This window comes from Pimephales promelas, chromosome 24 (genome assembly GCF_988280905.1).
Source record: "Pimephales promelas chromosome 24, fPimPro1.hap1.1, whole genome shotgun sequence".
Taxonomy (NCBI): Eukaryota; Metazoa; Chordata; class Actinopteri; order Cypriniformes; family Leuciscidae; genus Pimephales; species Pimephales promelas.
Window position 1 is genome coordinate 5,249,063 of NC_142792.1, and position 24,113 is coordinate 5,273,175.

The window sequence follows — 24,113 nt, forward strand, 5'->3', positions numbered from 1 at the left end:
GATGCGCGCTGTACATACGCTTTTCAATTTGCGTATTTTCCGCACTATAAGGTGCACTTAAAAGCCTTTAATCTTCTCAAAAAATGACAGTGTTCCTTATAATCCGGAGCGCCTTATATATGGATCATCATCTTATACGGTAGGTGGCGGTAAAACTCCTAAGCGGTGAGCAGCCGGTAACAAAAAGTAGACGAATGAGAACGTCCTCGTCTCAGTTCTCGCGCATGCGCCCATAAGGAAGTAATAGAATAGTGGAATAAAGTCGTTATTTATGTTTTTTTCGCACAAAAAGTAGTCTCGTCCCTTGATAAACTTATAATTGAGCCGCTGTAGGCACATGGAATATTTAAACCTTTTCTTTAATGACTTTATGGGCCGTCAAGACCCAGTCCCTTATGCAGTCTATGGAAGAGTGATCCAGCTCTCAGATTCAATCAAAAATATCTTTATTTGTGTTCCGAAGATGAACGAAGGTCTTACGGGGTTGAAACAGCATGGGGGTGAGTAATTAATGACTTAATTTTCATTTTTGGTTGAACTAACCCTTTAAATTTGTATATATGTAAATACACACACATGTATATTTAAAAAAATATATTATTTATTTATAAAAAATGTATATTTATATATAATATAAATTATACAGTATATACATGAAAATATTTCTTAAGCATGTGTATATATATATATATATAAAGCTGAATTTTAAGCAGCCGTTTTCAGTGTCGCATGATCCTTCAGAAATCTGATGAATTTAAAAGAACAGCATTTATTTTAAATAGAAATTTACTTTATATAACATGTCTACTGTCACATATGAGATATCCTCGTGGATTAAAAGTATTACGAAAAACAAAGTTCACATCCTTCATAATTATATTTTCGTTATTTGTCTTTTGACCATTTGACCACAGATCAACCACTGTTGAAATGGTTAATGGCCATTCAGTACCTTTTTTATCAATATAAATACAAATCTGTATCTTTACTGGTCTCTGTGTGTGTTGGTCTTGAATCATTTGTATTTGCCTGCTGAACAACTGTACTAGCATGACAAACCTAGCTTGTATCTTTCCCCATGTATCATTTAGGCCTTACACCGGCTGGAGAACATGCTTAAGGATCATTTCTTGCAAGAACTGTGTAAAAGGAAAAATCTTAAACGAATTCCCAGTAATCACAAGTGATAGTCCTCAGGAGACCATTTGTTTGTCTAAAATCCTAAAAACCGTATTACCTTTAGTTTGACTTCTTTGGGAATGAGACCGTTGTACCAGTCGCACTGAGACATTTCAAATGATATCCAACATGTGTAAAACTGTATGATAATTATTCACATTAAAACCATATAGATTTTGGATGAACTTCAGGTGATCTCAGCATGAGAGAGAGAGGGAAAGAGATAATGATTCTGAGGTGAGACTTGCGTCTCGAATGGTGTACCGGAGTGAGTTCAAATGTTAATTTCCTTTGTTCTCTCAGAGAGTAGCTCATTCTTCATCTTCAGTTCTTACAGAAGTTTGCTTGTTCGAGCTCTCTAAGGATTCACAGGTGTTTTCTGAGACTTTATTAAGACAATGGGTGAGGCTGAATTTTAAGTGTGAATCTGTTGGTGCATTGTTTCTCACCGTAAGTCATAGATATTATAGTAGATATTATCCTTACTTTTCTGTCAGGTCAGGAAGGTTTGGTAGTTCCCCGTCTTGTTCTGTCCTGTCCTGTCCACGTAATGAATAATAGATTAGCCCAATGGTGATGTGACAGCTGCGTGGGCTGTGTGAGATGTGTGTTTGAGTGTGTGGGGTGGAAGAATCTTGGGAGAAAAGTTTATACCTTTCTCACTGCTTCACCCCCCCAATCTCTCTCCTCTCAACTTTGGAATTTTCCCTCCATTCTCTCTCTCTTTCTGGTCTGTATCTGGAGAGAAAACCGTCATGAAACTTTAATGTGCTCTCCCTTTTTCTTCCTTCAAGCTCTTTTTTTCTGCTTTTTTTCACCCTGCCATGGGTTTAGTCAGCTGAAGGTTTAGCTGTAGATTATTAACAATGAAACTTCACACTGTGTTATGGTTTAACACAATCTCAGCCATAGATTAAATCTTTGTGTAGTTTTGTGGCTGAATACAGTGCGTCTATCTATGGATCTATGTGTATGGCATATCATTTGTTTACTACTGTAACTAATATTAATATCTTTTTCATCTTATTGCTTTCTTAAAGGAACACTCTGACTTTTTGGGACTTTAGCTAAGTCCATACATCTCTAACTCTGTCTGACGCACCCACCGCTAGCCTAGCTTAGCACAAAGACTGGATGTAAATGGATACAGCTAGCATACTAATCCCAAATAAGTGACAAAATAATGCAAACATTTTCCTATCAACATGTTGTGATTTGTATGGTCACAGAGTGTACAAATAACAAGGTCATATGAGCCATCTTTTAACCGTATAAATATTGGGAACTATATTCTCAGAAGCCGAAGCACTGCTACTTGGGCGGAGTGATTACCGCAGCACCTGAGACGCACCGTGATGAGGAGCAGAGAGTTCGTTCAGAGTTGGCGTAATCGAGTCAAAACAATACTAATAGTGACAAAACAATACTAACATTAGGGCCTGCTCACATGTCGCGTCTTTTGCGCGCTCAAGTTTGTTATTTTAAATGTAGGCGCCTTCATAATGGAAGTCATCAGAGGAGAAAAGAGATGTTGCTGAAGGAGGGGAGTTATTTTGATGTAAGAGTATGGGGGCATATGATTTTAAAAAATAATGATGTTCACGGGTCAATCATTTATAATAAACACTGCAATATTCCATAAAAAAAAAAGAATTGATCATTTTGATTTCATGGTGACAGACTTTCTTGCTAATTTCTTTCAAATTATTAATTATTTACCTCTATGATTAAATTTTTTTCCTCATTTTGAAGAATGTGTTGCTCTTGACAGTATCCATGACCTGTCAAGTTTCAACATGGAAAAAAGCACTATAATGCTTCAGGTATTTTGTATCATGATTAGAACATTTGTATGGATTTCTCCATAGAATTAAAATTACTGCATACAAAATTTTAATTTCAAGAGGCAAGACAATTGTGTGTTGTTTGTGTGAAAAACTGATTACTAATGCATCGGTGAATGCTGTGTGTGCTTGTTATAATTCTGTGTGTTTACGTTTCACATGGGCACATGAAGAAACACAAAGAATACCTACACCGTTTGTGTGTGTGCATGTTGGCCCAAAGATTCTTCACTTCACTTCTTCAAAGCGTCACTGTTTTCTGTTCACTGTTTTCTGAGCCGGGATTAAGGACTAAAAAAAGAAGGAAGAGAGTGAACCGAAAGGTTTAAACAAGTGAGAAGCTTGAACTAAATAAATCAAATTTTACAAATATGCTTTAAAGGGGTCATATCATGAGAAATCAAATCTTCCTTGATCTTGTGAAATAAAAGCATTCGATGCACTATGAAAACACGAACTCTAACAGTTTTTTTCTGAAAGCAGTCCAAAAGACTGTCTATTGAAACTAAGCTGGAAAAAAACTTGGTGTGTGCTTCCCCCACGTTTCCACACAGATTGTTTTATGAGTATTTTTTCAATGTAATTTACTGTAGGCTTTGGCCATGAAAGATTTTGAGGCCAAAAAAGCTTTTAATGGGGAAAAACTAAATACTGTTTAAAGAAAATTGCTTATTTTATTGGTTCAAATAAATCAACCAATCAGCATTACCACAGTCATGGTCTTAGATTTTGATCCCATCTACAGTTTGTTCTTAAATCTTTTATTTTATTATTATTATTATTTATGAAAAACAAACGATTAATGAGCGTCATTGTGTAAGAAAGTCTGTTAAAAACCATTGAAAGATATATATTAACAGAAACTTTGTACAGAGGCAGGCATTTTCATATTCTTTTTAATGCATTGCAGTGACTTGAATTATTTATCCAATGAATACACTGCAAAACGCAACATGACAGCCTGACGGTTTTACCTGAAGAATGAGATGGAAACTGAAATATTTTTGTCTTTTGCCTAACATTGTCAAAATCTGTACTCTAAAGATCTGTGGTTGTCCGTTTATATTTCACAACACACCCTGATTAAATTTAATTTGTGTAAAAAGCACAGTTACGCCGTTGGCAGAAACTTTCTCAGTCAGCCAACTTACAAGAAAGTGCACGTATCACGTAGGTGGCAAACGTCTCGCAGAACGTCTCCAGCAACACACACACAGTGTGAGACTGAGACAGCTCCATAATCCTCTTGAATGAGCTCTGAATTTTGGAGGTTGGAGGATTTGCTCCATCAAAGTCCAAAGACCACCCACCAGAACAGAAATGACAATAGCACTCAAATCCGGACACTTCCTCTGGGCTTATGCACCTCTAAAGCCCTTATTTTAATGGTCCACAGCACAGACACACACACACACACACACACACACAAGACATGTTAAGAGTGAGACATTTGTATGTGTGTGTGTGTCTTAAGTTGTTGAACATGCTATTCTCGCTGCACGTTTGCCTCTGTGTGAGCACGCACCGGCCTGCATTCATCCACTTTAATTGCGCTCTTTTTGAAGTGAAAAGAACAGAAGCTGTCTGTCAGATTCACAGTGAAATTTAAGCTATTGCCGCCTTGAAAGTGCTTTTGAAATCAAAGACAAAGAGCCCAAGAAGATAGAAACTAATAACAACAAGCAGCGCACACTCGTCCGTGTGTCCGGATTAGGCATTTTGGGCTGAAATCGGCGTGCTTTTTTCTTTTCCATTTCCCGCTCCTCCTCATCACAAAAGCTTTGGGCTCGTCTTTTCCATCCTCCCTCTTGCTGGCGTTTTGTATTTGTGTGATTGATTGCTTCCAAAGAATTTTTTTTTTTTTTTTTTTGCTTTGTATTTCTAAGAGAATGACTCCATTGTAAAATGGTGATTCTCTCTGTAATTCTGCCTTTGAAGGAGTCTGGTCGTTTGAGGAATCTATATGAGAGAGAAAAGGAGAGAAAGGAAAGGCAATGAGTACACGTAGATGAACATATGCACCGGGAGATTTTCACACTTTTGCAGTGCCTACACATGTACGTGAAACTGATGGCGCATAACATAAACACAATATGGAATTTCTCTTTTTTTCCCTCTCTCTCTCTCTCCCTTTTTTTTGATACGAGGACGCACATAAACAAAGGGCTGTATGTTGTGAGAAGGAAAACTGTGGGTCATGATCCCAAAATACAGGGTTATGGATGGCATTGAAAAACAATTCTAAAATGAAATTAATACAATGCATCTAAAAAGGACAGAATGCTATTTTTTCTTGCCATAGTCGCAATGTTACAGTTCGGTACAGGCATCGTAACTACGTCTCCTCGCAGCAGATCTTCTTTTGTGTGTGTGACTGGGAGGGTATTCCTTTTTTACACATGTTATAATCCCTTATAAGTTAACATCATATGTAGGCTACACACATACACAATATTGGTTTGGATGTTCGATAAGTTCCCTCTCAAAATAGGCAATACTTCATAAAAGCAGACCAACATATCCCTATGCCTTTAGGTTCGGTGATAATACTGCCAATCTGAGCACTAAGGACTAAATTTTTTCTTTTTGTTTGTTTGTTTTTTGGTGTGGATCAAACGAACCAATCCAACCGAACTACAAGTGTGAACACACCCTTAGTCCTAGTCCGCTTAGCATTCACTAAAGATACCGAACCTAAAGGTATGGGACATGTATGGACACATCTGCTGGCCAAAACAATGCTGTTATGCTGAGCTAAATGCGCTTGTATGTGCGTAGCTTACATGGTATGTTGACCAGCTGAGAGCACATGAAAAGCTTACTAAAGAAAAGGAGTAAAAACAGCGGCAGGAATCCCTCCATCACACACACAAATGAGGTTCTGCTGCTTTCAGGGGTCTCGGCCCAAAAAGCCAAATGAACCACACTAACAGAGCATTCGCACCAAGGTTCGTTTTAATTGACTAATATGCCAGGTGTGAACACACCCCAATTGACCATAAGATCTCTCTACTATCGATATAAGGTAGTTACATAAACGATTTTTTGTCTGTTTTGCTTATATGCCTATTTATTTATTTAACAGCATGACTTTTGCGTAAACATACACGCCACTGTCGAGTCAAGTGGCGTGTTATCTATACACATTTTGAGCTATCCGCGTGTATGTCTACGCCATTAACGTCCGAGTGATTCCGCGTGTCTGTACACGCCGTCAAATGTCTGCGCGAAACGAAGCAAAATGTAGATCTACATCTGAGGAGTGATCTTTTTTTTCCCTAGGATGGTAAGGGAACAGTCATAAATGCCATTAACCCCAGTGACGGTTAGGTTTAGGGACGGGGTTGAGGTAAGTCATATATTTATATAACGTTAAGTCAACGGCGTTCATAAACACGCTGAATGCGTCTTGATAGCACGGCAAAAATGGAAATACGAATTGGCGTGTCATACACACGCTACTTCATGAGATCAGTCTGGATTTAAAGACATTCGCTTGTTTTTCATGTTAAACCAATTTGAATATAAAGTTGGGTCTTGAAGCAAAATCAGTTGAGAACCACTGAAGTAAAGTACAATGCTAAGACCAATCAGCAGTAGCCTATTCCTTGTAATATAGAGGGTGTATTAACAGGTGTCTGAAAAATGTATTTTGAATTATGAAGGGTTTGACATGCATTAGAAGTAGATGTGTACTCTCTCAAATCTGCTTGGAAATGAAATCAGAGCGAACGACTGAGCTTGAAGATAGTTCTTTATTGCGTATTACAAAACTGTTGAGCAAACATGAAAGATATCAGAGCTGTGCCTCTGGAAGGAGGCTTTAAATCCGCAAGATTCTTGTAAAGCATCTGCCACGGACACATAAAACTCTCTCTTAATTTTTGCACATGTCTTACTTTTACGATCATCTCCCAGCGATGGTAAAATTGTGCTTATGGACGCAGATTTTGAGAGGTGCCGTGGAGTATTGTGCGTGTGTTAAGTGTCAGGAAAATTGCTGTTAAGTCACACGTTTTGAGCATAAGCATGTGCGAGGGACTGCGTGTGTGTGCGTGTGTGTGCTCTGTCAATTTTTTTTATTTTTTTTTTGCAGGTCCTCAAAACCAGAACCCCCCCTCCACACACACACACATCCTTCCCGCCCACAATTTAATTGCCGCTTTTCAGGGACTCGCTTGGCTGCGTAATTGTCAAAACACAGGCTGACTGAACTCTCCGTCACACCTCAAACCTTACACTTTCTGACGCATCTCATCTCTTTTATGACACTTTTCAAATAAAGGGAACATTTCCAGATGTTTGTCGTAATTTCGCCTCGGATCCGCAGGGCTGCGGGGAGAGCGATTTGGAGAGAGGAGATTTGTGGGGACAGACTGTCTTTGTGTTTGTCAGGCGTGGACAGGTTCGTTCCCCGGTGTGGAGGAAATTTTATAGAACCGTGAAAAAATGGAGATGGATCGAAGAGTAATAATATTTGTGCGTTTATTGATGTCAGAATTATGAAGTGCTATATTAATTTGCATTGTTCGAGAGAGGAGCCGAAAACGAGTTCTTGAGAGTCCGGCATCATGTTCTGGTGTACTGCAATGTATTCTGCTTGCAGTGCCAATATAAACCAACTTAATACCTCAAGGAGAATGATGTAGCCCACCTTATTGGCAGGCCCATGTGGCATCTGGGCCCACAGAAAGCAGCGCAGATTTCCTCTGACTGTCATTTACAGTGCTTACACATCCCCCTTTCCCCTTATGTGTTCATTTATGAAATATTTTGGCTAATCGACTATGCTTTTAGGTACCAATAAAAGTGCAGTCTCGCTAAGCTCTGTTTAACACATTTGACTGTGTTTAGATCAATTAAGAAAGTTGGTAACAGTTTACTTGAAGGGGTGTGCATAAGACTAACATGACACCTTTATAATCATGACATGACATGTTAAGGATATAGTTTTATGACAACTGTTATTTAGTCTTTCGCTCAGTTATGACAGTTTTAATGCATATGACATTGTTTGAGATGTCGTTTTTATGACACTTTGACATAAACCAATACATCATAACCTGTCAGTGTCTTTGTCATGACAACTTGACGTTACTAAGACAACACAACCTGTCATAAACATGACATAGCAGATTAATGATCAAACTTAAGAAACCACCTAGCTTTATTGGTTAACGTTATATTAAACTGTCAGGTGGTTGGTTTTGACATTGGCTGTCGTATTAATTTAAACTTAATTTAATGTCAAGTCATGACAAAGACACTGACAGGTGATGATATATTGGTTTATGTCAAGATGTCATAACAAAGAGATTTTAAACAATGTCATATTTGCATTTAAAATGTCATTATTGAGCGAAAGACACTTGATAACAGTTGTCATTAAACATGCACAAACCCTATTTCATATGTCATGGTTATGAAGGTGTCATGCCAGTCTTATGCACACCCCTTCAAGTAAAGTGTTCCCAGAAAGTTTTCTGCATTTTTTTCCTTCCGTTTCATTAAGAAAGTTCAAATTTTGTTTCAAAAATTTCTGAAGTTTGGTTCAAGGCTTGTAAGTGAAAGGTTGCAGGTCTGAACCATACAAGGAGTAATCACTTGCTCCTTGATCGAGACACTTTGCTCCAGATAGATTGTTGTCGCTAAAGGGTTCCCAGTTCCCACAGAGATAAAAAAAAAAATGACATGTAAATTGTTATTTTTTTTAAAACAAGGATTTAAATAAGAAGTTAAAAGTGCTGGAAAACAATAAAATCTTCAGTAAAATCTAAAAAAGCCGCGGAATTTGCTGTAGTGAAAATTGATTTTCTAGTTGTTCGTATCTCAGATCAGATAAAGTTTCTTTTGAGTGCAGCGTCTTCAAAATGAGTCCTTATCTAGTAACCACAAATGACTCGGAAAGTTATGGAAATTTGTTTCGTGGGTGGAATCCCCACAGTTGCTTATCGTGGCAACATTGCATGAATGATAAATAATAAAATAAATATCATAATCCTCACGAAGGCTCTGTGTCATGACAGCTGTTTTCTCTTTCCTCAGGCACTCTGCCCTACGAGATAAAAATCGTTATAGCCGGGAACCACGAGCTGACGTTCGATCAGGAGTTTATGGCAGACCTGATAAAGCAGGATTTCTACTACTTCCCTTCGGCCTCCAAACTCAAGCCGGAGAACTACGAGAACGTGCAGTCCCTGCTCACCAACTGCATCTACCTGCAGGACTCTGATGTGACCGTCAGGGGCTTCCGCATCTACGGCTCACCGTGGTGAGTCTCTCTCTCTCTCTCGCGCGCACGCTTTCTCAAGTCTTCCTGTCACCGTGTTTGTCACCATATGTTGTTGTGTTGTCCCTTCCCCCTCTAGTCTTCCTCAGTTTTTGCTCCTTCTTCCCTCTTTCTGTCTATCTCTCTTGTTACACTTCTTTTGCCACCCCTCCATGTCCTGCGATTTACCTTTGTGCCAGTGTGTGCGAATAACTTTGTTACTTGCAAGCACTGAATTCTAAGTATAATGTATTGTAAACGCATGCCAGGTAATTATTTGTTTTTTTTTAATGAATTTGGCCTGTACAATAGTGTGTGTGGGTGTATTTTCTAAACTTGCAGGAGCAAAAATGTCCTTACAAGAATAGTAAAACACAATGACACCACATGGAGGTGTCGCTAAAATGAAAAACAGATTCATATAGGGGCTAATCTATGTTTTCTTTCATAAATAAGAGCAATTTCGAGTTTGTCTCTAGTCATTTTAATTTGTGTATGTTAAAAGCAATAAATGTGAATAAATATATAATAAACAATTTGTAATGTTTATCATAATTTATCAAAAAACTAAAATTATAATAGTAATTTATTCATTGCAAAGCATTTTCTTTAAGAGATAGGGTTTTAATAATAATTATTATTATCATTATCATCATTATACGGGATACGGGTTTGGTTTGGTACAACAATAGAGGTCTATAATATACTTTCATTTTTATAGTGTGTTTCTATGTGTGTGTGTCCCATCTAAGGTGTGTTGTTCACTGGCAGATGGCTTCTGCAAATATCACAGTAAGCCCTTACATCAAAGTTGATAAATAAGCATTTATTCATGTGTGTGTGGCTTGTCACGCTGATGGTGTTTACAACAGTCATGAACTCATGAGCTAGATTAAAACCTTCAAGTATTAATCCACTCCGATATGACGTGACAGAAATCCTCATCTCATGCCAGTGTATGTGTGTGTTTACACCATGCAGACTTAAAAAAACACTCAAAATGAGTTGCTGAGATCTGGTAACAGCGTTCCACCACAGGGGAAGGTGGACAGAAAGTGCGTCTGTGAGCTTCTCTCTCTCTTTTTTATTATCATCATCATCTCTCTCTGTCAGTCCATCTAGTCCTACTTCCATTTTCTCCTCCTGTCACTGTTGAGTTGAAGAAGCTCTGCCACACTCGGGCACAGTTGCAAAACTCTCATCTCCATGGAGATTTTGTTGTGGTGAAGTCGCCGGGATTTATGGGCCGAGTCCTGTGTTGCTGCGGGCGATGGCTGTCTGTGATCTGTGCAGCACTGCGTTTCTCAGTAAAGTCGTTCATCTCTGCTGCTTCATCTACCGCTCTGTTCCCAAAGCTGTCTATTAAAGACATATAAAGTGTCAAGGCTGTTTTAAATGGTAGGCTATGTATTTGGATTGCCTTCTACGACACCTCGTTTTGGCTAGATTCTCATTATTGTATGCATTCTTCAAAGAAAAGACAACCTAAAATTTATTCCAAATGATTTCTAAATCAGTCAATTTTGAGGTTCGGATTCAGTTAAGAAGCTTAGAAGGCAGATATCTATGTATGCAGAGGAGGCTATAGGTTTGGAAAAGAGCTTATGTTTTCCATCAGATCATCTCTTCATCTCTCTTTTCTCATGTTTTTTTTTGCCTTTAAAGTTCACCTGCATGTGTCAGATAAAATTTAGGTGAACAAATGCTTTTCACTGGGACAGTACCCTGAAAGTTACACCTTTAGTACCTTATATCTACCCTTAAAGGAGTAGTTCACTTTTCAAAAAACTTTAGCTGATAATTTACTCACCCCCATGTCATCCAAGATGTCCATGTCTTTCTTTCTTCAGTCGTAAAGAAATTAAGGTTTTTGATGAAAACATTCCAGGATTTTTCTCCATATAATGGACTTTAATGGGAACCAAACGGTTCAAGGTCCAAAAGACCCAAAGCCCTGTTCAAAGGGCTTTAAACGATTCCAGACGATGGATAAGGGTCTTATCAAGCGAAACGATCGCTCATTTAATAAATAAATTACAAAGTTTAAGTTTTATAAGCTCGCCTTTCTCTGTTCTGTGACGCACGTTTGTGACTCTCCTGTTCGAACTCTGAGTCGAATCTTTTCCTGAGTCAATTAGTTTCGTTTCGTTCATTGAATGAACCAAAAAAAAAAAAGATGCTTCGTTTCACACTAAATCCTGGGTAAACTTTTGTTTTTATTTGCATATTTGCTATGTCAGTGTCATTGATTGGACAAACTAGGCATGCAACCTGTTTATATAAAGGTTCTAGCTTTGCACTTTCTCATATTCCCGACTGCTTTCTATTTTTTCCTGAAGGGAGGAATGAAACGGTTTCGTCTTAACAGCAATTGTCATGTTTTTTTATCTCCATTTAACAGTTCTCCCTTCAAATGTTGACACTATTTATACAATGTGTTGTGTTTCCATGACTGTCCAAAGTGAATATGAAGCACACGATTGGTTTAGTTGTAACATTCTAACACAGGATCGTTTCACACTGCACACGTTTGCACCGCAATGCTGGGTTTACACCGCAAAAGTGCTGCTACGCTTCTAAATTACAAGTGTGAAGCGCTCCAGGGTTAAAATCGAGGTTTAGGATGACAATAACCCACCGAGAGCGTTGTTTTGTGCACCTGAAACGCTAATTTAATACTTCAAATCACTGAAATTCCTCAACAGAAATGATAATAAATAAGAAAACATGAAGACTAGTCGACCTCTATAATTGACTAGTCGCTGTTGCACATCCCTACTCGTAATCTGCGTGCTCACACACATGCTCACTCTCCTCTACCGGGCTAAATGAGATCTTGGCACGCTGCATTCTTTCCTAAATCCTGACTATTTGTCATACGGTGATTCTGGAATGAAAAGACCTGCATGGGGGAAACATGTGGCGTGTTTTTCTGTTCTGCTGACGCTAATGCAAGTTTACAAGTCATTTGTCATCCGCAGATCTGCAAATGCAGAGACGCGTGGTGCGTTTGTGCCTATTTGTGTGCGTGTGTGTGAGCTGGTGTGGGTGGATGAAGTATTAAGGATGGCTGTCCCTTTCAGAAGAGCGTGAAGCACAAACAATTGTGTAGGACCCACTGCACATATCGCTCTCAGCTAAACACACTCGCTCACAGCCTGCTTAAAGTTTCCCATGTATGTGCGCTCTTATGGACCGTTATGCGTACAATGAGGCTTGGTGAACACAAACACATCTTGTGTGCCCTGCGGGGGGGTGGAAAGCTGAATGTGTGTGCACCGGCAGTAAGAGCAATTTGAAGGTAATCGAGAAAAGTGCATTTAAACTCAGGAGATTGAAAGGTTTGGGCTTTGCCTTTGGTTTATCTTTGTATGTGCAAACTGTACAAAGTGAAAAGTGACATTTTTGGCCTTTTTGCTCAGTGAGACACTGCAGGTGAATAGGATAAAATTTTTAACTTACAGATGTCACCATGAAACTTTGCCAGTTAATTACTCGCATAAATAGGAGAAAAAAATGTATTGCAAGTTTTCTGTAATTTTATGTTTAAATATGCTAATTAGGCTATATCTAATTAAATATGCACCAATTTCCATAAGTGACGAATCTGACCATTGAAAAAAAACTAGGTTCAAAATTATTGCATTTTGTTGATATATTCAATGAAAAGACATTTTCAGAGGGGATTATGAATATCTCCTTTTGTTACCCTGTAAGTCAGAAAATACTGCCAATAGTCTTAAAAAATAGATTTCCGCTCTATTTTTAGGCGTAAAATGTCATATAAATCAGGCCAAGAATGATATATCAACAAATCCCTCTGAACAAATCTTCACAATATAGTTAGGAAAACGGCTTTAAAGTTTCGTGTAGGTGCTACAGAAGTGGAAAATCGTCACTAAGTGTGAGAAAAAACTCATTTTGAGAAAACGGCCTTTAAAGATTTTTATGGGATTTCGCATTTCGAGTTATATGGCCCATTTTACTTTCATGATTGGTTGCTGATAAACAGGAAATTATTTGGATCCGACAGCATTGAAGAGGAGAGAACGGTGTGTTCAATGACATGACAGGGTGCGGATCGAGCAGCGGGATGATTCAGAAAGACAACTTTTGAGGAATTTAGGTGAAATCTGCACACGCAAACAGACAAAGTGTAGTAAAATAAAGACCTAAATGTGTATTTTGGACTTTTTTTTTCAGCACAAGTCTGAAAGACGACATGTTATTGAATACAAATAGCCCAAAATCTTAAAACTGTTTTTGCCTGCCGTGTCTCGCCTTAATAGTTTATAAGCAGTGGCAGCAGTATGTCATGCTATATACATCATCTAAAACTACTTTGAACAATGGATTGTTTTGTGATGGATAATTGAAAAATGGGATTAAATTCATTCTGAATCTGGATTTGTTCTGTAAAATTAATTTGTAACACTGCAGGGCTACTCAGGAGAGAAAATTAGCAAATTGCATCTCTTAAGGTCATGAAAGTAAGACTATTTTTTTACCTGGGGAAAAAATGTCTCGAGTTCTAGAGGATTTTATTTTTTTATTTTTATTTTTCATTTTCAGTGTTAGTGTACAGTGAAAGTATAAAATGATGCAAAGGTGTGGAACAGGATCAGCAAATGACTCAAGCTGGTCTAAAAATTGCATCTCCTACAAGAACACCACAAAGGACATTAATTGTAACAGATTTTTTGTCAATCACTTTCAGTTAGTCTTGTTCTCCTGCTCTGAGGGGCAGCAGGGGGCTTCTTACACTGTTATAAAGCACAGCAGGGTGTACATAAGCAAAGACAGATGATCAACGTCAATGTTCTTGAACACCTGGTTGCCAACAATATATATAGGTTTGCATGACGGCATGATGTGCCCATTGCCATGCTATATTTTATGGAGAACTGGTCATTAATAGGTATTTAAGTATTTAATTTACTGGATTAAACATAAGTAGTGTAATATAGCATATGGATTATGTATATAAGAGAATGTATACATAAAAGTTTATAGTTTTATTTTTGTTTTATTCAAAGATTATAGAATCCCATTTACTGTTAACATGATGTAAAGTTACTCATTGTGTGATTTTATTAATTTGTTTACTCATACTGCTGCTCACCTCATATGTGTGTAGGTGTACTGCATGTGGGTGTTTAAGTGTTTTTATTGTTTAAGATCAGTGACAGCCATCAAAAAGTTTGTCCTGAGAAAGCTGCAAAGGGGAAGGAGGAGGAAACGAGACTGAAAAGAGGAGGGATAAAGCATTAAGGAGAAAGCAGACTTTTCCCCCTGTAAAACTGAAATGAAAATAGAAGAAATGTTCACTATCCAGTGACTCCACGAGGAATAATTATTGCCAGAGATGCAAAAGACTCCGTAATTAGATTTTTTAATTATTGAGGATTTGCTTCGCCTCTGTAGTGGCCCAATTAAAGAAGCTCATCAACACAAAACAAAAAAGAAAGAGGAGAAAGAAAGTAAAGTGAAAGACAGAAAGGATGCGTGTTTTCTCATCTGGTGTACCTGCCTCCCCTGTTTTGATGACTCCTCTTCACTGACGAAGGAGACACGGCACAAGCTACTAATGAACAGCCCTTTATTTGGACGAAGCGAAAGATTAAAAAGGAGGAGAGGAGGAACTGAGCCTAATGATCGAGAGGACGGTGTGGTGGTGGAGATATATATATATATATAAAACAGTGCGTTTAACTGCTTGACCTTGTCAAGCGCGTCTGTGTGAATTAATTAAAGTGGCGGCTGATGTGGAGAATGATTTGAGAAGAGAGGAGAGATTAGTACAGTATCAGTCGTGTCTCCCCACGGGGAAAAGAGCTCACCGCTTCGGCTATGTAGGGCTGGCCACTGGAGGACCTCCTCAATTAACATCTGAGATGCCTGAGGGAGAGGGGGTGTGTGAACGGCCTAGTCCTGTCATGTAGACCCCTCGCGCACGCTCACACACGAGTTGACAACTCCGAGAAGTTGTTCGACCTTATCTGTTTTCATCTGCTTTGGGTTTTTTCTTCTTCTTAAAGGTCTTTTTAGATGGCTCATGTCTTGTGCTTCAACTTCCAAACCTGGGTGTTATGGGCTTTTATGAGATGGCAAGAAAGCAGGAAGTGTGACAGTATTAGTAATAGTGAAAGAGTAGGAAAAAGATCAAATAAATTTCAGCTTTGGACAGAATAAGAGTAGAATTGGAAATTTAATGGTACTGGTAGGATTCAGAAATTGTTTATCCAGGGTTTTTTTCGTTTTGTTTGGTTGTTCTTTTAAGTTTTTTCTACTCTAAATAATGCTGGGTTGTTGGGTTTTGGGTCAAATACGGACAAACCCAGCCATTGGGTTACATTTTTAAATTACATTTTTAACCCAACATTTGGGTTTGTCCATATTTGACCCAAAATTGGGTTGAAACAACCCAGCACCGTTTAGAGTGTATTTATTAATATTTCTTACACATAATGCACAGTTTGTTGTCTTTTTTTGTGCAAGTAATTGAGTTGAATTTAATAATTAAAATGGTCAACAACAGAATAGTATTGGTCATTGTCAGAAATGTATTCATTTCTTTATTTATTCATAATTTATGAGGGAAATTTTCCCTTGATGATGCACAACACCCAGTTTGTTGACCATTCTTGTTAATAAATAAAATGAACACTATGAGGGTTTTGTTGTTTTAGTGTATAAATCTGTTTGTTGTCTATTTATATTTTTTGTAGGGCTGTCAAATGATTAATCGCGATTAATCCCATCCAAAATAAAAGTTTGCGTTTACATAATATATGTGGGTCCACTGTGTATAATTATTTTGTATATATATATATATAAATACACACACATGCATGTATATTTAAGAAAAAAAAATGTATATATAGAATATTTATATAAAATATAAATACTATATAAATCTATATAAAGTATATACATTCTTAAATATATACAAGCATGTGTGTGTATTTATATATATATTAAGTAATTATACACAGTGCACCCACATATATTATGTAAACACAAACTTTTATTTTGGATGCGATTAATCGTTTGACAGCCCTAATTTTTTGTCAAATAATACATATGAATTAAAAGGGTAAAAAAAAACGAACTATAGATGGCCCTAGAATAATATATTATGGCTATAACAATATATACAATTATAATATATTGATATCTATATAGATCACAGTTAAAAATTTTCTCCACACTTTAATTATCTAGGGCAATTTGTGGCACTGTGCCCCAAACACTTTTGAATTTATGACCGTGATGGCACTAATTTATATGCATAATCATTGACGGTGCTTTGAAATGTCAGCGATTTACCCTTTTTGCGAAACGTTAAAAAATGGCATTGCTCCAATAGGTAAGCTGTAGCTTAATGCTCCGTGCAGTTGAAAGCATTACATGGGGAACGTTGACACGAATCAAGGGCCGGGTATTCCAACGCACCAGTCTTTTCAGGCTGTTATCTGTGTGTCAATCATTCTGTCTGGGAAAGCAAGAGAAAAGAAAGCTTTTTTTTATTAAAAGCAGCTGAATGTGGGGCTTCATGTCTTGGCTGGATCTGGATGTTACCTGTAAATTGGTCTCCAAGGCGAAAACTCCTCGCTCACACTGGGCTCGTGTCTTCGCACATATGTGAGCACGCACGGCTCTTGGGAATTTCTTTACGTTTTCTTAAACGCTGAATTTGTTTACCTGCAAAACAGGCGAGATGCTACAGTTTATCTCCGTCCTTCTCCATGACTTCACCCTCTTTGCAGTCGCATAGTCGTAGAATAAATTATACACGGTATTAAGCGAAAGACGGACCGTACGATGGTTCATACCCATCCTGTATTCATCTTGTCCTCCCTTTCTTGTGTCTTTTTCCGTCTGCTGCCTCTTCAGTGTTGGTCGGGCGTCAGAATTAGCTGCCCCACAGCGATGGCTAATCAACACACTTTCACACTTCCTGAGGAGGAGGATATGTAACCCTCTCCCTCCCTTTTCCTCTTTTTCTCTCCATCCCTCGCCACTCCTTTCTTTTCTGCGCTCCTCTTTTCTTCTCCGTCTCCCTCCTCCCGGAGAACTTGGAAATAATTTGAGTCTCCTGGGTTTTTACACATTCTAATTTCCAACTAAATGGGACATCTGTTTGAGAAAAGGAAGATTTGCCACGGTTGCTAAGGCAACTATCACTCTGTGGGAAAGAGAGGGAAGAGGGAGGAAAAAAAAATGTCCAGCAGTTTCACAGGCGGAATTAGATGCTGATTTTTTAGAAACACCACCACAATCCCAGACAAGCACTTCTGCGTTTCCTCTGCTACTCCACCTCAGTTTCTACATTTTCCTGTTCATTACACCTCTTTTGCTCTCTAGTCTGTACTGGCTATTTATTTCCTTCGCACAGCTGTGGAGGAAGGAAATGTGGTACCATGTGGCAAAACTTTGCGAGTATTTCTGCCACCAATTAGAGATGGAGAAATTGTATTCCCTTACACAGATGCACATTCACACAAATATGATTATCTGGGGTATGAGCAGTACCTACAAATCTTTAAAAAATGCATCACAGCTGTATTAAACATTTTTATGATCCTCATTTAAAAAAAAAGCATTGGAATTGTATTATACTTTGGGTCATACTTTATAGGTGTCTTTAACTGCTATGTTACATCAAAAAATAAGTGCATTGTACTTATTGTGTTCATATTGTATTGTGAAACACTTTCTCTGCTATTGAGGAGGGATATGGGTGCGTTTATGGGCAGGGTAGAGGGGTAAGGGAAGGGTCAACAGTGTAATTATGGATGTAATTACATGCACGCTCTAAAAATGCTGGGTTGTTTTAACCCAACTTTGGGTCAAATATGGACAAACCCAGCCATTGGGTTAAATTTTTTCATTACATTTTTAACCCAACTTTTGGGTTTGTCTATATTTGATCCAAAGTTGGGTTAAAACAACCAAGCATTTTTAGAGTGCAGGTATTTTAAATTTTTTAAATTATAAGTACAATGTAAAAACATGTATGTACACACAATAAGTGCATTGTATCAAATGATGAATTTATATGTACATAGTTAAAGACACCTAATATTAGGTGAGCATTTTTTTTATTATAAATAATAACACTTAAAGGCAGTGGCTACAAATTTGGGTCAAATATGAACAAACCCAAATGTTGGGTTAAAATGTAATTTTTGTCAGCTTTCACTTTCAACTGTCATTTTTTAATTACATTTTTAACACAGCATTTGGGTTTGTCCATATTTGACCCAAAGCATTTTTTAGAGTGTATTTGAAGAGCTCAGATGCAAAAGCCTCTAAATGCCATTTGAAATTTTCTTCTTTAATGATGATTTTTATCAAACTTGTATATTTAAGTTCAGTAATTTCACTTAAATAACAATTAATAGGTAATTATCATTGCCATTTAAGTGAAATTACTGAACTTAAATATACAAGCTTGATAAAAATGATCATTCTAGAATAAAATTTCAAATGGCACTTAGAGGCTTTTGCATCTGAACTCTTCATTTACACCGTAGCGATAGACACTGTAAAAATAGCAGTACTTTCTTTGCAATAAGATATGCTATTAATAGTTATAAATGGTGGCAGATACTATTTGGACTTCAGTGTTGTTATATATTTAAACGGTATCCTATAATAACATTGTTTGAATTATTATATTTAGTAAACTTATTAAATGGATTCTGCCTTGTTGAGACAATAAAGCCCTCCCTATACCTACACCTAACCCTGTAACTGATAAACATTTCATTATTAACACGTGTTAGACACTTTACTTTTCGATTGTTTTCTTCATTTTTATTGAAAATAAATGCCTTTCCGATTTGATATGTGATGGGAAAAGGTAGTAGAGCGAGTTTGGCAAAAAAAAAAATCTAAACTTTCTGCCCTGCGCCTGACTGCTACACTATCGTCACTTTTGACAATCCAGCGTCTTCGGTACGTTTAAGAGTTAGTGTAAATAGCCGCTGCTTTTAAAAAATGCAAAGCATTTTCATTGAAACAATGTTTAAATGGCTCCCAGAATCTCACAGAAAGTTTCAGATGGGCAAGTTGAAGCAGAAAGTCAAGCTGAAACCGAATCGGTGTGTAAACGCTGAAGGCTTTGCTGGTAAGCCAACACAAAGCGCATTAACACAGCAGGAGCAAGTTTCTATGACCCGACAGGCTCACCTTGCATTTGTGTGTGTACAGTATATGTGTGTGTGTTTATTACCCAGTAGGATATAGCTTTGCATCGCTCCATGCCAATATATATGAAAACCTCATCTCACACACACACTTGGTCACTGACACACATTTGCATAGACACACACACACACTGATGCTGCTGTCCTGCACCTGCTCCTCACAGTTCAGACTAGAGGGGCCTGGCGACGGCTCATCTCTCTCTCTCTCTCAAACAAACAAACACACACAGCCTTGATATATCAACTCATTCATCTTTTTTTAAACTCTCTCCATTTCTATCCCGCTCTCTCCTGTCCTCTCACGCCATATACAAACTGCTAACACACAACTAACGTATTGCCAATACAATTCTAACGTATGACAGAGTGTTTGAGGGCTTCCAGAGGGAGCTCATTAGCGCCGCGTGCACGTGTCTGTTTGAGTCGCACATATCTCTCAGCGCTCCTAAAATCCTCCCGGAAGAAGGACGAGAGACAAAGCCAAAGGGACCCGACGCAAGAAACAGAAGTAATCGTTCAGTGGAGAATCTCCAGACGCTGTGTGCTTTGTAGTTTAAAGGCCGATTGCGCAAACATTCAGATTTGCTCAAGGATACTGTCTTTAGTTTTATCAGAAGATTCAGTAAAGATGTTTTCAATGCTTTATAAAAAGTAATTTTTTGTAGAAATGTTTTAGGTTATTTTCAAGCTAATGTCTATGCATCTGTTACATGTTAAATATTACCTCTAATTTTGATGATAATTCCACAGCATTTAGAACAAACAAAATCCACTTATCGAGTTGACAAAATGGTGATCAGCAGGGGTATGATCATAATATCCACGTAAATACGCATCATCCTAAATCAGTAGTTTTCATCCAGAGACTCGGGAACCACCCGAGGGTCTAATTATTTACCTATTTATTTATTTTGGCTTTATTTTGCTGTATCGGTTGGCTGAATTACACATTATGCCACTTATTACACAGCTACTTGACAAATAAGCGAATATACATGATGTATTGATTCAGGTTATATTATTTAAAAGCAGATAATGTTAAAAAAAAAACCAGAGTGATGCCAGAATCATGAAACGGGCATAGCTTTGTAGGAAGAATATGGTCAGTTGTACAGTTTAGCAGTGTTTATGCACTTAAATAATTGACTGTGTTAGGCTTTCTGGAATTCTTGATTCTGATTGGTCAGTTGCTACAGAGTATTTTAAGATCAGCTAAGATTAGAATAGCTAAAAAGTTTCTGATGCAGGTATATTTCAGACTGTTTTCTCTGTCCATGATGTCCAGGTATGGAAAAACCGTAGGGTGCTTAAGCAGACAAAATCAATGTGAGTGTGAGCTTTTGCTTTTGTGTGTATTATTGCAAGAACTCAATATTAAGCCTGCTTTTCTTTCTCTTGGCTAATTTTGTCATCATCTTCATCAACTTTTTTTTTTTTTTTGGTCTCTCCTTCCTATTCTACTCTTCTTTGTGAAGGGCCATGGGGATTCTTTTGGAAAGTTTAAGTTTACTTGTCTTTTAATGAGAAGTTTAATTGGGTATTTCTTGCAACTGAGCATCATCTTCGTCTTATGCGGACACACATACACCTACACTGCAGACGTTGTCCATTGAGGATTTTTTCTCTCAGTAAGCCTTTATCAAGCCTGATTTTTCAAAAGGAATGCCGAATGTAGCTTTGCAGACGCAGAGGTCTTTATTCATGCAACCATGGATGTTTAAGAACTGCTTTTAAGAAAGCATGGGCACTCACATCCATATCATTCAAAACTGTGTGACTTAATTTCTTCCATGGGACACAGAATGATTTCGAGCATATTTAAATTTGGCATGGTCATGTCACGCGACAAATCTGAATATGCTAATGTGCTAATGAGATTCTCCTTTTATAGTCCACATACTGTAATAAAGTCATACGGGTTTGGAACAACATGAGTGTGAGTAAATGATGGAAGAATGTTCATTTTCATGCACAATCCATTCCTGTAAAGCACTGCATCGGCTATCAAACACTTCTGTGTGTGTCCCTGCTCTTGGCTCGTTATGTTAATCAGTGCTGTGAATGTTCCCGTTGATGAGTGTGAGTCCACACAGCTGTTCTGAAGTCTGCCGTGTGCCCAGGCCAGTGCGTGCGCGTCTGTGTGTGTGTGTGTGCAAGTTTGAGAGAGGTGTCGAGCTGTGTGGGCAGATGTCTCATTACACAGATGGGTTTGTTACTGCTGGTTCTCGGACTGTCCGGATCGCATGCAATGGACCAGAAACGTTCTCCCAGGATCCAAAGTCATTATCCACCCCTCAATTTATACTTAAGACTATCATTAGTCCTTAATTGTTGGTGGAAACACACATGCTCACATTGAGCTGTGGTGCTCATTCAATTGATGTCATATATTTTAATTAAATATTTTGCTTTTATTGTTTATTTTCTTTTTTTAATATAAATTCCACATCAGATACCGAATTCAAATGTGTGTGTGTTTGTGAATGTGTGTATATGTCATGGCCAGTAGTCTTGGTTTCACTTTTGCATGCTGAGTGTTGCATACGTCAAGCTGGGGACCAAATGTCTCATATTTACCACATGTTAACACCGAGACCGAATGGGGGAATCAGGCAAACAGTGGAGTTGTGTGCAGCTATGTCTGACAGAAACATAAACAGATACACACTCATATCAGCTCAAGCCTGGGCTAATCCCTTTATTGTCAGAGACCGATATACTCTGCCTTCCAGGGTTTTTCTCCCTCTCTGTCGTTGTGTGGAGTGTGTGTCTCTCCCGCTGTGCTGCTCGGACTGGAGCCCCGCGTGAATGGACCGCTTGCTTCTCTCAGATTAAACATCAAAGTCCAGCCGGTAGTCCAGAACAAAACAGCACAGCACATTGTGCTAAATATACAACACGGCTTGAAAAATGCAGCTACACTGCCTGAAATACAACTATACAACACGGCACACTGTGCAGAATATACAACACTCGATCACAGTGATCAACTTGTACTTTAGTTGATTCGTGAGGTCAACTAGTTAGTTCAGATCAGTGTAAGCTTCCACGGCATGCAATGCTTTAGCTTTTTTGAATCTTTAAAGTTGACATTAAATGGAAATTCACAGCTTATTTTATTTTGCATGTGACTTATCTTTGACCAACAGTTATTTTATTACTTTATTTTATTTTTAATAGCTGATGACTAGCTAAATTGTTTTTCTTATTTATGTTTCTTAGTTTTTTTATTTTCTGATAAAATACAATAAAAACACATTAATCAATATATTTTATTTTATTTATTTATTTCATTTTATTTAACAACGAAAAAATCGAAAAAATCAAGTCCTGACCTACATTGTTTTTCTTGTGTGTGTGAATTTATATTTCTTAGTAGAGCCCGACTGATAAAGGATTTTGAAGGCCGATACCGATACAAATATTTTGGGATTTTAAAATCCGATATTCCGATATATCGGCCGATATTTTTTTTATTATTATTAAATATTGTTGGATTTCACACACGTGTAAAAGAAAAGCTAACTTTTCTGCACAATATACGTTTGATACTTTTTCTCTATGTCTAAATGTTCGCTCCTCGCAAGTATAACTTGCATTACAACTAGACAACTAGAGATATGCTAGTTATAAATACAGTAATAATTACTTTATTTAGGCAGAAAAAGTTCATTGTGGTTTCCAAGCTCATTAATGTTAACGTTAGTGGTCTTCCACTGATGATAGTGGCATTAGCTTTGTGGTTAGCTAGTCTATGATGAGCCATAATTTAGCAATAGATAACATCATACTGCAAATTGTAAAACATACATTTTCAATATAACAGGCCAAGGAGAGATGATTAAAGCCTGTTTCATCCGTTTTTATTTTATTTTTTAAATATTCATTTATCGGCCATTTATAACTACCGATACCGATATTATGGAAAATGTCTAATATCGGCCGATAATATCGGTCTGGCTCTATTTCTTAGTTGTTGTTTTTTTTATTTCACTGATAAAATCATTTGAGATATTATAGATGAATTACTTTGTTTGTTTTTATTTCACTTTTTCATTGAATTTCTTGTTCGATAAGCCATTTCGGGAATTTCATGTCATGAAAAGTTTTAATATTGTTCGTTCATAGTGCAAGTGTGTGAGTGAGCACGTGTGATGTTACCAGCACTTCTTATGCGCTGCTAGTATATCTCAGTGGACTGTTGTGACCTGCAAGCTATTAATTGAAACGCGCTCTCTTAATGAGGTTATGTATGTGTGTGTGCACTGTCAAGGGGCTGTCTGATATTGCCTCTTAACTCTTCAGAGATGTAACAGCTTATCCCTGTAGATTCCCAACCTCTTCTCCTTCGTACACACAATTGGGTCATTGTCAGAAACATCGCATTACTAATTATTCACTTTCGTACCTGCTTCTGTGCCGTGCACATACAGTATCTTAAACACACACAGAGAATAATGTGTACATCGTTTCTGTAATTAGCATCAGGCAACCACCATCATCTGTAATTACAGCAGCCACAGGTGAGGATGTTGAACAGAAGCTCACACAGTCTATGGAGGTACATTGGAGTGCTTCCATCTTGAAGTTTGTTTCACAAAGTAGGCA

General features: G+C 37.7%; 1 protein-coding gene and 1 long non-coding RNA gene across 4 annotated transcripts in view; one reads left to right on the plus strand and one right to left on the minus strand.

Moving 5' to 3' along the window:
• mpped1 (metallophosphoesterase domain containing 1) overlaps positions 1–24,113 on the plus strand; it is a 71,488-nt gene that overhangs the window by 5,615 nt on the left and 41,760 nt on the right. For both annotated transcript variants that reach the window (XM_089127063.1, XM_039667807.2), the window contains exon 4: positions 9,069–9,294. In XM_089127063.1, the coding sequence (XP_088983189.1) occupies positions 9,069–9,294 (226 nt within the window). The remainder of the gene's footprint in view (positions 1–9,068; positions 9,295–24,113) is intronic.
• Positions 13,842–17,373, minus strand: LOC120476729 (uncharacterized). Of its 2 annotated transcripts, XR_005622248.2 has the most exons (4): positions 17,127–17,373; positions 16,873–16,995; positions 16,621–16,786; positions 13,842–15,385 (listed from the first exon to the last, which is right to left on the minus strand). It is a non-coding gene; the product is annotated as an uncharacterized LOC120476729 (long non-coding RNA). The 2 variants fall into 2 exon arrangements; XR_005622247.2 differs by lacking the exon at positions 13,842–15,385 and having other exon boundaries at positions 16,200–16,786; positions 17,127–17,370.